Source organism: Mus musculus, chromosome 2 (genome assembly GCF_000001635.26).
Source record: "Mus musculus strain C57BL/6J chromosome 2, GRCm38.p6 C57BL/6J".
In the NCBI taxonomy this organism is placed as follows: Eukaryota; Metazoa; Chordata; class Mammalia; order Rodentia; family Muridae; genus Mus; species Mus musculus.
The window spans coordinates 84,443,322-84,460,569 of NC_000068.7; the positions used below are offsets into that span (position 1 = coordinate 84,443,322).

Below are 17,248 nucleotides of genomic sequence, written 5' to 3' on the forward strand. Positions count from 1 at the left end.
ACAAAATTAATAAATAAAAAATATAAGTCATCTACCATACGCTTGACACTGAGATAAATGCTGGAGCACAGGCAGGCTATAAATTGTCATACTCAAAACCTTGTAGCATAGTCACATAAGCAAAGCAAGCACACCAAGTGACAGCCATATCAATGACTGGTTGGGTAGCCAGAGCAAAGGCAGAGGAAGGAGGTCTCTGCACAGTAGTGAAACCATAGATAGGAAGAGTGGGCCAGCGAATATCAGTTTCAGGGGGGTGATACATAGAATATTCTATGGAATGAACATGGATAACATGATTATGAATAATTCCAATGGGAAGAAAGTCTTATATTTAAAAGTTAGTTTTTAAAACTCTGGAGTAGGAAAAAGCTAACTGAAAACACTGACAAATTCAAACTGAGAAATAAGGCTACATTAAAGCAAAGAATGCATAAGTGCACATTTTCTACATGCTACATACACAGAAGCCCTACCGCAAAGCACATTCTAAACGACATTAAGAAAAATGATACTCTTATAAGATTAAATTACTTAAATTGATCAAATGTCTATAATTTAACATGCCCCTCAAATAATAAAATCATTATTTTAAAAAAAGATAATTCTAACACACACACACCTTCTATTGATATATCATAATATAGTAATAAAATAATAATAATAATAACAATAATAATATTCTTACCCCGACGCCTGGGCACTTTGGGAGACTGGGGAACCACGATGTTATTTACAGTACTGCGATCAGTTACAGTATTTCCATCAGTTACGTAGTCACTCATCTGTACCTCATTCACTGGGGAAGGGGAGTGGACTGGGTAGAGGATAGAAGCCATAAGCAATTACTATCTGAAAACACAACAGAATTTCATATCTTGACAGACAAGCAAATGTAACTGTTGTGTCAAAAACAGCAAAGTTGTTGCAATTGAGTTCCCCTGATGCTCTAAGCCAGGAAACAAGGACTTTTAAATACATGTGCAAGGTAAGATTCCCATTAGTAATTTTGTAGCTAGTGACTGAAATCCTGCAACAGTTAATACATAAGGTTTCCTTTTTCTTATTTTTTATGAGTAAGTATTAACCCTTATATTTTATAAGAATAAGAGATTTCAGCATTCCTACCATTTTGCTGAACATGTTCTGCAGTACTATGAGGAAAGTTAAGTACTTTAGCTGAAAACATTGTGAGATTCACAGTAACTGTAGAGATGTGTTAATTCTCTGTTTATTTCTGTTTGTTTGTTTGTTTGTTTGTTTGTTTGTTTGTTTGTTTGTTTAAACACAATGGTGAATCTCTTTCAAACCTAACTTCTGTTTGCCCAACTTAAACAGAATCTGAGTCCATTCTCAGGGGATCCTCATTTTAAGCGATACCTGCATATGCACCTACATGAGATGAGAAGGGAAGGTACCTGGATTCTCACAGATCTTCTTGCACTCATCCAAAGTTTCAAAGTTGTTGCGGTTGCCCAGGCAGCCACCGTACACGAATCGTTCACACTGCTTTGTCTGGTTGTTATAAAGATACCTCTTCATGTAACCTCGGCAGAGTCCAGGGTCCTCTTCCAAGAAGCAGAAATCTGGCCTTTCTAGAAATTGCAAAGTATATCAGAAAGAAATATTTTTGTTTTGTAAATCATTTAGTTATTTTAATAAAATTCATAATTAACTTACTTAGAAAAATCAGTCTTAAAAGCTTAAAGACTAAACTAGAAGGTATTTTTATATCTCATTAAAAGTAAGTAAAATGACTTTGTTAAAAACTGAATCATTATCTATCTAGCCATTTTGGTGATGAAAGTATATCATACATTTTTTTAAAAACTGATATTTTAGCTTTAAGTTTCTTATATTAGAGTACAGTGAATTCTATCAACATTTTCATAAGCCAATAAAATAAAGATACTGGGTTTTTTGATAATGCAATGACCTTCTATAGAAGTACAAAGTATTATGGTAAGTTTTGCTTTAATGATTTCTGTTGTTTATTAAGAAACAGTCTACTAAAGTGTCGGGAATCGCTTGGGAAGGAGTACGTGTTACTTCATTAGGAATGCTGTAGGGACTTTAAACTTTGGAAAGGATCTGAGAGGTACGGAAGCTGCCCTAGCTATTCTTGGAAGTTCCTGAATTCTTATGCTGGAATTAATATCTGCGCCCAATATGGCATGCTCCACTGTTAGGCTTCTCCCTCCCTTTCCACCCTTTCTTTTCTTCTTCTTCCAAGCATTGGACTGAACCAACAATGTAGAGGCAGAAAGGAAATACATGTTCAGGGATTAGAAGGGCTTTTGCAAAGTCTAAAACCCTTTCTTTGATCATGCTCCAAAACAGGCTAAACATAGCTGTCACAAAATTTTTAACATTATGACCTACATAATAATCTCTGTCTGCATGTGCACTGTTTAGAGAACTGGGTCAATGTTCCAATGTATTTCAATCAACATCTTACCACACTTGAATATTTTAAACAAAGTTGCAATTCCTCCATTTTCTCCTGTAAATGTATTTCTGTGGTAGTAAAATGAACTATAATACCCTATCGTGTCTTAAAGCCCCTTGTTTTCTATATCAGGAAGTCAATGCTCACAGCATTCTATTATCAAAAAAAAAGCATGTATTCCATGCCCTTCAGATACAGAGCTCAGATTCCCTTCCTTTTGCATGTACTGAGTGATGGCATTGATTGCTACTGTAAATGGAGGCTCTATTTTTAATTTAAAACTCTGATGAAGAGCATCATATTGCTTTCCCTGACTGCTATGTAAATTTATAATTTATAATTATTAATTTATAATGATAATTTATAATTTATCAGTGCTCTTCTCTCTTGTTAACAACCATTAGTACAGGAGTTTGAGTTGGAATTTATATTTCTTTGATAACTACTATTGTGTAATCATTCCCTATCATATTCTTGTCCTTTAACATGAGTGTCCTTATGATATGTAACACTTGGGAAATTTCACAGATGTTATGGGATATTAGAGAAAAAAAGTTTTGTAAACTTTTATATTTTTAGGGAAAAAAATGAAAACACTCCTTTGTCATGTGAATTAGTTTTAGTATATAGTTTTTCTTGAAATTTTAAATAACCCTTAAAATATACAAAATGTATGAGTAAAAAGTTAATGAAGTATATTGCATATTAAAAGCAAAATTATAATAATTTATGCTAATGATCATGATTAATAAATTCTGTATGGAAGTTAATTTTACCTGAGATACCATCAAATTGTGAGAATTTATCTTACAAGAAAGCTGAGAATGCACAGGTATTCTATATTTCTTAGTTCTACTATTTAAAATATTATTAAAATAAAAAATAAAACAGGATTATACATAAGCTAATTCTCCATGTTCGTTACAGTTTCATTCTTTTGGATTGGTGTACACACTAGTGATAAATGGTACTCAGTTATAATTGACAAAGAATGTTGATGCAATGGTGTGGTGGCACACGCCTTTAATCCAGCACTGGGGAGGCAGAAACAGGCAGATCTCTGTGAGTTCAAGGCCAGCCTGGTCCACAAAGAGAGTACAAGACAGTCAAGGCTGTTACAGGGAAACTCTGTCTTGAAACACCAGAAAAATCAATAAAAGTTGATGCCACAGAAGTTATAATGTTAATTTCTGTGCATGCCCACACATCAGGAAATTGCTTAAGACTAATCTTTTTTTTCCTGAGGTATTGTCTTGACTCTTCATTCTCTTTTGATTCCTTTTTGATATCTTGTGATAATGTCACTATCATTAAACCTGGGAATGGATTTGTCCTATTTCTATGCTAAGAAGCCATAACACTACAGGATTTCTCTGTAAATCTCTTGATGTCCTGGAACTCGCTCTGTAGACCAGACTGGTGTTGCAGGATATTTGATCATACTGTGAACCCTGAGGTTATGTTATTTATTGAAAAAAAAACTGTTTTTAGTTGTGGTGTGGCTCAACCTTAACACACACCTTGAATCCAAGAGCTTTCTGCTTGAATATTGTAAACAGGATTAAATAGAGTCAACCATAGGTCAAGAGATGGAGTAAGCCACCAGTGGCAGGAAGTGAAGACAGGATTATTAAGAAAAACCATGGAGAGTAAAAGGAAGTCAGGAGGATGGAGAGAGAATAGGGACATTTAGTTTGAAGGACATTTTTTGAGACTGCAGAAGAGAGGGGCATACCTTGTGGGGTATTGGTTCAAGAGGAAGGTCAGGATCATTCACTAAAATTATACAAGACCCAAGAGAACTGAAGCCTTTTGCAAAGACTGACTTCAGCTGTAAATGGAATAGCATCGGATTCAGAAGTCAGACAAACATTAATTGAATCTTTGGCTTTTGAAACTGCTAATTCAGAATGCAAAAGAGTGATTAGGTCTTTAAAGACAAGATCAGCATGAATAGATAGATGGATTAGAAATGCTGCTGATATTGGATCTTACATTTATGATGGTACTCTGATAGGAGAAGTAATTTCTGAAAGATTTTTAAAAATCAAAATGTCAGATGTTTTAATTATGGTAAGGTCATTTGAAAAGGGATTGTAGGCCAGGTCTTCTTAGAAACAATGTTTTTTCTAAAAAATAACCCAAAAAGATGGCCCAGGTTCAGGAATATGCAGAAGGTGTGGCAAAGGCCAGTATTGGATTAACGAATGCAGATCAACAAGAGACAGGCAACATAACTCTTCGCTATCAGGAAATGCCCTATGGGTCCTCCTGTAGACCCTAATATCAAAATTGACAGAGCCATGAAAAGACTTAATGCCTATTTTTAAAACAACACTGTTCTGAATATAATAAAGAAAGAGAAGCTTCAGTAGATAAAACAAAAAATTCGAGAGATCAGTAAACAAGTATTCCTGCAAACTGCTATAAATGATGAGAAACCAAAGCTATGAATGGCATTGGTAATGAAGATTTAGTAGACATGGAAGCAGATGTAACAATAATTTCACCAAAATCTTGCCATCCAGATCGGCCTCTTCAGGAGGTAAATATTCAGCTTATAGGGATTGAACATTTATCTCGGCCCAGTATATAGGGCCAGAAGGAAAATTAAAGCCATATGTGGCTAATACAGGCATAAATTTATGGGGATGTAATCTGTTCCAACAATGGAAAACACAGATTAACACTCCTCCAATCTCAGAAACAAGCCATAAAATAAAGAGTGCTTCTGAGAAAAATATTAAAAATTACTATCAAGAACAGTTGCAGACTCTTCAGGCTATACATAAGCAGGACCCACCAGCTGTTGGTCTCTCGACGATACCAAGTGCTTTACCTTTAAAATAGTTAACTGACAAACCTGTGTGGATGGAACAATAGCCTGTGACATCAGAAAATAATAATTTACCAAAGGCACATTGCCTTACTGGCAGAAAAGTGAAAAATGGGTTTTCTTAAACCATGTGTCTTAATTTCATGCTGGACTGTTAGACTGTAGATTTCCACATGGCCCACGCCATCTTGGACGTTTTAGCTTTTGAGTTTTCTTCTTAAATAAAAAGGATATTTTTGCTGTTTGTGCTTTTAATAAAACACAGTTAAGAGATTTAAAATGTTTGAAGTAAATTCAAAGTGTTACTACTGTTCCAACTTCTTTTCTGAATCTCTAAGGAAGGGTTGGAGTGATTTGGAGCTAAGATAAAATGTATTTTCCTAGTGGATCTCTATAAATTAGTTGTTTCCTAAACTATGGAGTTACAGTGAACGAGGTGGTGGTGGTGGCACAAGCCTTTAATCCCATCACCCAAGGGGAACTCAGATGCAGCTCCTAATTAGTATGTTTGCACACTAAAGAAATCATATTTATAGATTATTATAAAAACCCTCTACAGGATTACTAGAAAGGCATCCACTTTCCCATGGGGACAGGAACAAAGAGCAACTTTTGTGGCTGCCAGTCAGCTCATCTCCATGCATGCAACCCGGACAAAAACTGCACCAGAGGATACCCTAATCATGGATATCATACTTCTGGCTGAATTGGCAACTGGAGCCTCTTCATGACTCTCCACCAACATTTGCCTGGTGACTTATAATGTGAATACTGTCCATATACAGAGGATAAATATCCTCTCATTGAGAACAAATCTGGACATTTTGTGAGGCATGGAGAACGTTATACTCAGTCATTCCCAACAACCCTATGGTCATAAGGGAACCCCTTACAATGATTGGACGGCCTGTAGATTGGATCTGTTCAAAGGCAGAGTCCTTCACAGGCTTGGCCATGGAAGGAAAGGTCTTATACTGGGACTGGTATATGAATTCCTTCATGACCAGGATATGGTAGCAAAGGGGTCTGGGCCTTCCCACACTGAGGAAATAGCTCAGTTGTCTACATGGCTCACCCCTCCCCCAAAGAGGCACCTACTGAACTGTGGGTACTGACAGAATGGTCACAACATTTGACTAACACACAGTTTACTGATGGTACATCAAACACTGATGGGCCCAAAGCTAATGGAAAGTGGCAGCCTATAGACTGGGGAATGGAACGCACAGTCAGTGTAGTACCATTGGCTGAGACAAACAACTAGGAAAGCAAAAGGGAAATTTCTATCTTCTCCAATTCGTGGTGTGTGCAATGGTACAGCTATATGGTCATCAAAATGGAAAACCACTAACTGGCAGATAAACGACAAAGATATCGGGTCCTGGGAGGCATGAATGGAAATGGAAATGGCAAAACCTAGCAAAACTTAGCAAAGACATTAAACTTTATGCAGCCCATACAAGCAAGACAGATAAAACATCTGAAAATAATGAAACAGTGGACGCATTGTCTTCGTGTTTAATTAAAACTAGAATATTAAAATTTTGCCAGGGAACAAATTCAAACTCAGTCAGCAAGAATGGTAGATTATATATCTGAGAAACTTGAAAGTTTACCTCTAACACTAAAAACAAAGGGGAACTGGAGAACCAATTAAACCACAACAACCCTATGAGAGTCCCTATCACAAGGGATCCGTAGCCCATAGCCCGGTGGTGGTTCACCACTTTAATCCCAGAGTTTGGGAGGCACACACCTTTAATCCCCAAACTTGAGAGGCAAAGGCAGGCACATAAGAATTACAGTGATTTAAATCTAAAAGCTGCTTTCCAAAGGCAGGCTGAGGTTTAAAGTGAATGTCCTTTGTGGTATAAAAATAAATTTACTTAAAGCTTGAATTTATATATAAAGCAAAGGGGGAATATAGCTATATTTCTCCACATATACTATGATACATTTAGTTTCAAAGTTTCAAAAGAATGTTGTTTTTTTTTTTTTAACTTCAATTGAAAGATAATACTTTTTCTGTTGCCAAAAACACTTTGCCCTGGGAAGGATATAACTGACCAAAAAAAGAAATCCCCAGAGTTAGGATTGGGTAGGGTTTTGATTTTATCTTTCCAGGAGAATAAAAGCATCCAACTAAGGAAGCTGGAGACCACTAGACAAGAGAAATGTCTGAGGAAACAAACGAGATCATCAACAGAAAAGGTCCCAAGAAAAAGAGTACATTGGCCAAGTGGTTTGGCCCACTTCTATCCGACCAGCCTGAAATCCCCGTTAGGAGCCCTGAACCAGTGCAGGCACCCATGCCACCATCTTGCTGGAGCAGCCAGGACCAGGAGTGGGGACAGCCTGGGTGCGCACTCCCTTCTTTCCGCCGCCATGGTTGAATATTGTAAACAGAACTAAAGAAAGTCAGCCATGCATTTAGAGGCAGAGCAAGCAACCAGCTGACAGGAAGTGAAGACAGGATAATTAAGAAAAACCATAGAGAGTAAATGGAAGTCGGGAGGATGGATAGAGAGTCGCACTGGAAGTAGATAGAATGGAGAAAGGACATTTAGTTTGTGGGGGATTTTTTTTTTCCATGTGAGAAAAGAACATTCGTTCTGGAACATCGGCTGAGGAGGAAGCTCAGCTGGGTGCTTTCTCTACCTCTCTGAGCTAGCAGGCTCTCACACCAGCATCTGGCTCCCAATCCTTCATTGGTAAAAATCGATTGAGATTTTGTTTAAAAAAAAAAAAAAAACAGACTGGCCTCGAACTCAGAGATCCACCTCTGTCTCCCGAGTGCTGGGATTAAAGGTGTATGCCACCACCACCACCACCTGGATATTTTATGCATTTTTAAGTTGAATTCTACTAAGTTAGGTCTGAAGATTTCCAATTAGTGAAGGATATATTCAACTGATTCCAAAGGGATGGGTTAAAACGTGAACAATGTAAGTGTACCCTAGATTCTTCATCTTCGCTTCCTTTACATAACTTAATCTTTTCAGGATTTCCAGGATTTTGAATTAAACAGCTTGGTCTTTGGATATTTTTCTATTCAGTTCAAATATAATAAACGGTAACTGGATTAAATCTATTTCTAGGCCTCTATCAAAGTAAGTTGAACTTGGTGATTGGCATATCCCTGGACTATGCCAAAGAAGCCAATAGTGCAAGACTCTATTATAAACACAAAACTGAAAACAGACAGAAAAAAAAAAAAACGGAGCTTGGTTTTCTTAACACAATCATACTATTATTATAATAAATCTTTTGAAAGAGTTAGATCTAGTAAAAAAAAATCTTCATTCAAAAGAGTATGTGCACAGTAAATAATGATGGCGGCAATTATTGTTAACTTATCCATGCTCACTTCAGCATACAGAGCTGATAACAGCTCAAGAGCATACATCTTTTCAATGACATCTACTAAAGTCACACAGTGCTGAGATTAACAATGGCTTAGTAACTGAAGAATGAGACAATCAAGGGTTTAACCATTATCTGCATGGTATTTAAAAAGCCTTGTGAAAAAAAAAAAGCCTTGTGGCTCTTGGGCAGTGGTCTTCATCTTCCTAAAGCTCTGACCCTTTAATACAGTTCCCATACCATAAAATTATTTCACTGCTACTTCATAACTGTAGCTTTGCTACTGTTATGAATTGTAATATAAGTATCTGGTATGAATGATATCTGATATGCAGCTCTTGTGAAAGGGTCATTTGACCCCTCTGAAGGGGTCACGACCCACGGACTGAGAGCCCTAGATGCTTTGCTCTAGATGCAAAGCTCATGGCCCATGGAGCCTTCCCAATGAACAGTGTCTGTAGTGTCTAAGTTTTCAGTTAAGAAAACATTATCTCTGACGTCATGTGGATGTAAAGAGAACCCCACCAGGGGTGTATAAGAACTATCTTAGATCACTGCTACTGATTGACACGTAAGTGAGCATTTACCTGCTCCAGATGCTGCCTTCACAGCTGTCTTCTCATAACCTGCCAAAGGAAGGATGTGAATCAGTGGCCGTCATCGACAATGTACTATTATGACTTGATCTTCAACTAGGACAGTTACATAATCCAATTAGCATTCTCATACATGCCCTAATGAACCAAGTTTTATAGAGAGAGGTTATTTTAGCCAGTCATTTTTGTTTCCTTGTTTTATTATTGTTTTTACCTATTATGTTAGTGCATATCAAATGCAAGGTCTTATAAATGCTATGCCAAAAAAGTCTACCACTGAACTGAATCCCCAGATCCCACTGCCGTTTTCTAAACTTGTTTTAACTGATAGATAGAAATGTAGAATTATACATAGCAATGGGGTGTTATGTCATATTTCAATTCACTGTATACTAAGTGATGTTTAAGTGAGGCGAGATACATCTACCCCCTCAAATATATATCAGATTTTTTTGTTGAAACTTTTTAAAACTTTTCCATGCAGCTTTGGGATGCATAATATTGCATTGCATGTCGCTCCCCTACTATGCATTAACACCAGGTGGGATTACAAATGGTAAGATTGGCAATCATTATCAAAACGTTATAAAATTATGATGTGACTGAGAGTAAGAATGCCAATGAAGTTTAATCACACATTATATGCTTTATAGTCTTTCAGCCATATATTCAATGCCAAAGCTAGACCAGGTAAAGTTTACATGGGAGGGATACAATTTTGATGTTTTTTTGTAGTATTACAAATTTTTCATATAAATGACTCATTTCTAGGTCAGTTTTAGAAACTCTAAGCTTACTCAAATAATAGAAGTTTATATGTGATAATACATTTATCCTTAGAGCCTAAGGGTCAGTTCTCTGACTCACTATCTTCAGAGAAAAGCGTTGGAGGAGCATGCTGCTTATAAAGGTGCAGCCAAGTCTATAGGAAAAACAACTGTTTCCTGACTGCCCAGCTCCCAGGTAGGTACGCTCGCTGCATTAATGTCATTGTACCTATGAAAGTCTTCCATGGACTATGGGTTTCTTCCCTTTGCAGTATAGATAATAAATGAAGCTTCATAATTTTATGATAACTGGTAGGATGAAATCAAGAAACAACAGTGGGCCAGAAACCTAGAAATGTAAACAGCAGGCTTTCCTGGGAAATCACATTGTTCTTCTAAAATTATTGAATCTGCACTGAGACCTCAACCACACCAACTCTTGTGCCACAGGCTTCCCGGAAACCTACCTGGTATGCATGTTTTCTTACACTCTTCCAGGGTATCAAATCGGTTCTCGTTCCCTTCACATCCCCCGTATATAAATTCTTCACATTGATGAGTATACATATTGAAAAAATAACTCCTTATCATTGCTTTGCATGGACCATCATCTGCCTTCATTGCACAAAATGTATGTAGCGGTTTCATTGACCCCAGCTCAGAATCTACAAGGTAAATTTTAAAACATCACGTGTGTAGCTCTCTCCCAACACTATGATAACATCCTTGCTGTTGTTTTGCCAAATATACAATTTCCACCGTCAATTTTTAAATGAGAAAATTAAAACTGAAAATTCAGGTTATTATGGGTTCCATGCAAGTAACGACCTGAGTGAGCGAGCCTATATGTTCCACGTGTTTGATAATTTATATATGATCTATAAGGAAGGCACTTGAGGCTTTAAATGGCATAAACCAATTTGTCCTTTAGAGGGCAGCAGTGCTCTGTTAAGAGACAATCTATGAGCACTACTGTAAAACATTCTCTTCATTCACCATTATTTTAAATACTAAAACATGAATGGACATCACGTCAAAGTTCTCACCTAAAAATTATTTTAAAACAAAGTGTAAATTGTACATAGATGATAATCTAGTAATAAATCCATTTTTTTAATTCCCTACAATTTTAAAATGTGAATTTTTGGAAAATATTTTACATACATTTGATCTAGGCTACTTTCAACTATCTTCTTCCATTTGCAATTCATTACTATAGTTAAATATTAATTAATATATTCTGGCCATATTTTAATAAAGTTATGATTCTAACAAAGACATTGGAATGTTCCCACTTATTTCTTCCTTTTTTACTTATTTACTTGTTTGCGAACATGCTTGCAGGTATGCATAAGTGGAGGGGTGCACATACTCCCTGACTGTCTCTCTTCAATTGCAATCTCTCACTACCCTAGAACTCAAAAGGCACGCTAGGCTGGCTGGCTGGCTCTGGGGACACCGGGCCTCAGGAATCTGCCTTTCTCTGGCTTCCCACTACAGGACTTACAGACATGCACCGCCAAAGTCCAGCTTATTTTTACATTCATTCTGGAATAAAACTCAGTTCCTGGTCTTACAAGTCAAGCTCATTCCTGTCTCCTCAGCCCCAATCACCTATAGTACTGGTAAAATCAGATATCTGTGGTGTCAAACGTCAAGTTGACTGAATCAAGAGTTATCTGAGAGATGGCTACTGAGCAGGCCTGGGGTATGGCGGGGAAGCACTGATTGATTCTTTGACTCCCACGCTCTGGGCTGAGAACTAGACAGTGTTACCGGAAGGAGAGCTAAGCACAGATTTTGTCGTGCTTCTCTCTGGCTGACTTATATCAGCTCTTGCTTACTGAAATCGTGTGTGTGTGTGTGTGTGTGTGTGTGTGTGTGTGTGTGTGTGTGTGTGTGTGTGTGTGTGTGTGTGAGTGTGAGTGAGTGTGAGAGAGAGAGAGAGAGAGAGAGAGAGAGAGAGAGAGAGAGGGAGAGAGGGAGAGAGAGAGAGAGCGTTTCTGTCGGTATGTGTTCAGGAAGACACAGAGCCCAAGTTCAGCCTGCTATTTAATAAGTTGGCCACAAGAGGGAGACAGTGTACCACAAAAGAGTTGTTTCTTCAGTGCTGTTGATGTAGTTACAGTAATTACCGGCAAACTTTCCTCTGAGTAATTACAATCTCATGGAACTTCGTTATAAAATCATCTAATGATCTCCCAGCAGTGATGCCAGACACCTTTAATCCCAGCACTTGGGAGGCAGAGGCAGGCAGATTTCTGAGTTGGAGACCAGCCTGGTCTACAGAGTTAATTCCAGGACAGCCAGGGCTACACAGAGAAACCCTATCTCAAAAACAAAAACAAAAACAAAAAGCAGATCTACTTTTGTAGATGTTCTTTGTGATGCAGGTTTTATCAAGTTGCTTAGACTTATACGTGCAGATGAGAGAACTGACTCTCATATGCTATTATACCAGGTATAATTCACAATAATAAGAGTAAGATTATCACAGACCTGAAAGGCTGAGATTTCACCCAAATACTTGGACTAAACAATTCAATTTAATAAAGTAATGTCTGCTCAATAGCACTCTAAAAATTGCTTTATAAAGCTGGAACTCATTTTTGATGAAAATCTGGTGCTAAATTCATAGCAACCACGTAAAGACAAAAACACTATCAACTTTTTATTTCGTTATTACCTTATTTCTTTAGAATTCCCATATTAATGAAGTTACCATAATTTTATATCAGTATATTCTATGCATTGATCTTGTTGCTGTTCACACCTAAGCAGGATGTCCCAGACAACAGGAAGACCTCGGGTTAATCTCGGACATCCACAGCCATCCACTCTTGGGAAGGTGTATGCCTGTCTTGGTTTTCATTTATGGGGATAACCTTTTTGAGTATTAAAATTGTGCCCTGAATACGTATCTATCAAGAACTGGGTTGTTATTGCAGATACAACAATATATCGGGCAGCAGGCCCTTTTAATGACGCTTGCAATCACTAATTTACAATAATTACAATAGTAATTTATTGAAGAGCTTACTAAAGAGCGAACAGCAGACTACCTCAGGGAAGGAGTAAGGATAATTTTTCTTACACTTGGAAGAGTTGAGAATAATGTTTTTAAAAATAAGGACTATCCTTCTGTACCCATGAAACTAGAACATTTGCCGAATATTATAACAAGAATCTGATCCGAGGTAGCCAAAAAATAGAATTATAATTTACATTTGAATATTTGTGATTGAGTGTTTATATTTTGTATCTCCTAGCATAAGGGTAACAATCTGGTTTTCTTCCCTGTGTCTTGGGATGTCAAATAAAAAGCTCAGTGAAATACAGAATGCTCAAGGGTCACGGGATGCCTGGGTGATAGCGTGTCCCTCCCCTGGAGAGTGTTTGTGGATCGAGGGCCAACAGGTAGCTTACTAAGGGTCCCATGCTGCGTGCCTCTTGGTATTGTAAAACTAATTAAAAATTAAACAGAAATAAAACAAACCTAGATAAGACTGTGCAACTAGTTGATCAAAAGAGTGTCAAGTCTACAATGTTAAATCAAGCTGTAGCTAGCTGCAGGACTCCGCCCTCTAATCCTAGCCCTCTGAGACTGAAGCAAAAGCTCATAAGTGCAAGGAAGGTCAAGCTGCACCGTATAGTTGGGAACCCTCCATGACACTGTGGGGATTTAAGACTCTCCTCTCGGCTGCCATCATTCCCTCCCTCCCATCAACTAAGGCATCAGGCTCAGGAGTTGGGTTTACCCAACCTTGTTCCTGGGGAATACACTGGACAAACTCACTAGAGATGAGAATGCATACATGAGACTCTAATATATGTTAGAACTACACTATAATCTGTCAAATTGTGAATATTTCCCATTATCAATAACTTGAGTTCTATCAATAGTTTTGTGCAAAGTGTTACTGTGGGGGAAATATATAAATCTACAATGATATAACCACTCACATTTTTTTCATTATTAATATTCTTATCTCACACCTCATGAAATTGGAACTCCAGTCCACACCAATCCCTTTGATGTCTGTCTATTCTCATCTCAGACACTGTTATCTTGAACACACTGGTAAGAAGGAGAGGGTGGCTGGCGCTCAGGTTTATAGTTCTTCCCTTCTCTGGCTTCTCCGAGCTCAAAGATAAAACCGTGTTAGCAAGAATCTCCTTCAGACAGTTCTTGCAGTATTTCAGAGCTAGTTCGGAGCTTTACTGCTTACCTAAGACGCCTCTCTTGCTGAAATGACTTGATTTCGGGTAGTCTAAAAACTAACACACACAATACAAAAATTGTCTTAAGAAAATTATCACTTTGGTTTTTTTGTTTTTAAAAAAAAAAAAAGCCTAAGGGGGCTAGAGAGATGGCTCAACAGCTAACAGAGGACCTGGGTTTGACTCCCAGCACCCAAAACTTTAATTTTGAATATTAAAACTGTGTTCTTTATCTATCAAGCTGGGTTGTAACAGGCTAAAACACCAGTTTCAAGAGACTCAATGCTCTCTTCTGTCTTCTGGGGACACTGCACACGCATGGCGCACAGTCGTAGATGCAGGCAAAACACACATACACATATAATAATAAAACAAAAGTTAAAAGTATAAATTCTAGCTTAGTGAATTTCATACTAAGTTGAGAACTTTGACAAGGTAAAAACTAAAATCAACCTTTGCAATATTTTACCTGTGTCATCAGCTTCCTCAGACAGAGCATTAAGAAACTCGGGAACAAGGCTAAGCAACAGACACACAGTGGCCCAAAAGGCATATTCTTTCTTCATTTTGTAAGTCATTTCTGAAATACAGAACACAAACATGCTTAATAAGCAATCAGTGTGGCTGCATCTGTAGGCTAGCAGGGTTCTCAAAAGCTTCCGGGTGAATTTACTACGTCACATGTAATGCATCTCCCAAGCTGCTGACAGTTCTAAAGGTCACCTTTAAGACATGAACGTGAAGCATCTAGGGTTACAAACACATCTGAACATGTAATAGCATTCAGCAGGAGGCCATCTTGTAGCCTTGAAAACACAAGGTAAACGGAAAATGTTTGAGAGATGGGTAAATGCAGGTTGATATGAGTTGGTACTATCTCTCGTATGTGGAAATAAATAGAAGTACTGGTGGGGAGGGAAGGTCAGAATGATGGCTTGATGCTGTAAATGCAACCTAAAATGAATGAATAAAAAAACTGGTTCGGCAGGCAGCACATACTAGCTGGACTGAGGCCCCTGACATGTATATACAGCAGAGGACTGCCAGGTCTGGCTTCAGTCAGAGATGCCACACATAACCCTTGAGGGACTAGAGGTCCCAGGGAGTGGAGAAGTGGGGGTGGGGGGATCCTCTTTGAGAGGGGACTTCGGGAAAGAGGAAGGAATGGGATGAGGAACTGTCAGAGGCAGACCAGAATGGGGTAACAACTGGACTGTAAAAAATCATTAAAGACCCATGGAAGGAGTTACAGAGACAAAGTTCAGAGCTGAGAAGGAAGGAAGGACCATCCAGAGACTGCCCCACCCGGGGATCCATCCCATAATCAGCCACCAAACCCAGACACCATTACATATGCCAGCAGGATTTTGTTGACAGGACCCTGATATAGCTGTCTCCTGTGAGGCTATGCCACCGCCTGGCAAATACAGAAGTGGATGCTCACAGCCATTTATTGGATGGAACACAGGGCCCCTAATGAAGGAGCTAGAGAAAGTACCCAAGGAACTGAAGGGGTCTGCAACTCTATAGGAGGAACAACGATATGAACTAACTAGTACCCTCCAGAGCTGTGTCTCTAGTTGCATATGTAGCAGAGGATGGCCTAGTAGGCCATCAATGGGAGGAGAGGCCCTTGGTCTTGAGAAGATCATATGCCCCGGTACAGGAAAATGCCAGGGCCAGGAAGCGGGAATGGGTGGGTTGGGGAGCAGGGCAGGAGGGAGGGTATAGGGGACTTTTGGGATAGCATTTGAAATGTAAATGAAGAAAATATCTAATTAGAAAAAGTGTGAAAAATGTAAATAGTAAAAAAATCATTAAAGATTATATATAATATTTTATATGATTTTGTATATGTACACAAAATATTATATATATAATTATATATAATATATTACACACATATATGTATATATAATATATATACTAAAATAATAAAATACCTGCTTATTATACTTGTTATATTAGTATGTTTTTAAAAACTGGTTTGGGTATAAACAGGTTGCACTTTCCATGCCACTCAGCAACTTTGCTTTCTTAGTCAGAACTCTTATTTTCCAATTATTTTGTTGTTCTTGACGTCAACATTCTGAAGGCAGCTCTCAACTTTGTCTCTCTTTCCTCTTGCTTTGGTCCCTCCTTCAGAAGGAAGCATTGTCACAAATCCCCTCCTTGTCTCTTGTGGTATTTGTTTGAGAACTCCCGTTTCCTAACCAGGTTTTCTGCGAGATAAGCACTGAGTAGCTGAACACAATGGACCCCAGCCACTCCCTCCCTGCAGCTCATCAAGTCACCTTTCCCTGGTTTAAGGAGTTGTCCGCCTTTAAGACAGGCAAGTGATGAGCCAGCCCTTTTGCAGCCCGAGGGAAATGGATTCCCGTAGGAAGTGGGACATTTCCTGTTTCAGAAAGATTTAAAGATCTGGATCTTAAAAGGAAAAGAAGTTGAAAAACATGTAGCTTTAAAAAACAAAATACACACACACACACACACACACACACACACACACACACACACACACACACACAAAGACTTCCTCTTTGCACTCAAAGGGGAAAGGAAACGATGCCGGACCGGGAAAGGACCGGGAAACGGGATGTTGAGGCTTCAGAGTCAGCGCAAATGCGTGATCTACAGCTACCCCTTCAAATGCCTGTCTTTGTATCATATACGTTATTGTCTCAATTTTTACTTCTATAACAGAATAACTAAGACTGCATAATTTTTAAGTTATAGAAATTTCTGTCATAATTCTTGATTCCAGAAACTGCCAAATCAGAATACTGACAAATAGAAAATACATAAATATTCTGAGTTCCATGCCAGCCTGGTCTACAGAGTGAGTTCCAGGACAGCTAGGGCTACACAGAGAAACCCTATCTCAAAAAAAAAAAAAAAAAAAAGAAAGAAAGAAAGAAAGAAAAGAAAAAGAAAAAGAAATAAAAAAGGCATGGGTGGACTGAAATACATGAATAGTGAAGTAATGTGTGCCCATTGAAAATGTTACAAATTTATA

At 38.1% G+C, this 17,248-nt stretch overlaps 1 protein-coding gene across 11 annotated transcripts in view; it reads right to left on the reverse strand.

The window, feature by feature from the left end:
* Tfpi (tissue factor pathway inhibitor) overlaps nt 1-17,248 on the reverse strand; it is a 43,921-nt gene that overhangs the window by 10,467 nt on the left and 16,206 nt on the right. For all 11 annotated transcript variants that reach the window (XM_030249392.1, XM_006499146.3, XM_006499145.2 and 8 more), the window contains 5 exons: nt 14,702-14,812; nt 10,479-10,676; nt 9,236-9,274; nt 1,419-1,595; nt 689-817 (listed from right to left, as the gene is read on the reverse strand). In XM_030249392.1, the coding sequence (XP_030105252.1) occupies nt 689-817; nt 1,419-1,595; nt 9,236-9,274; nt 10,479-10,676; nt 14,702-14,810 (652 nt within the window). In that variant the 5' untranslated portion in view covers nt 14,811-14,812. The remainder of the gene's footprint in view (nt 1-688; nt 818-1,418; nt 1,596-9,235; nt 9,275-10,478; nt 10,677-14,701; nt 14,813-17,248) is intronic.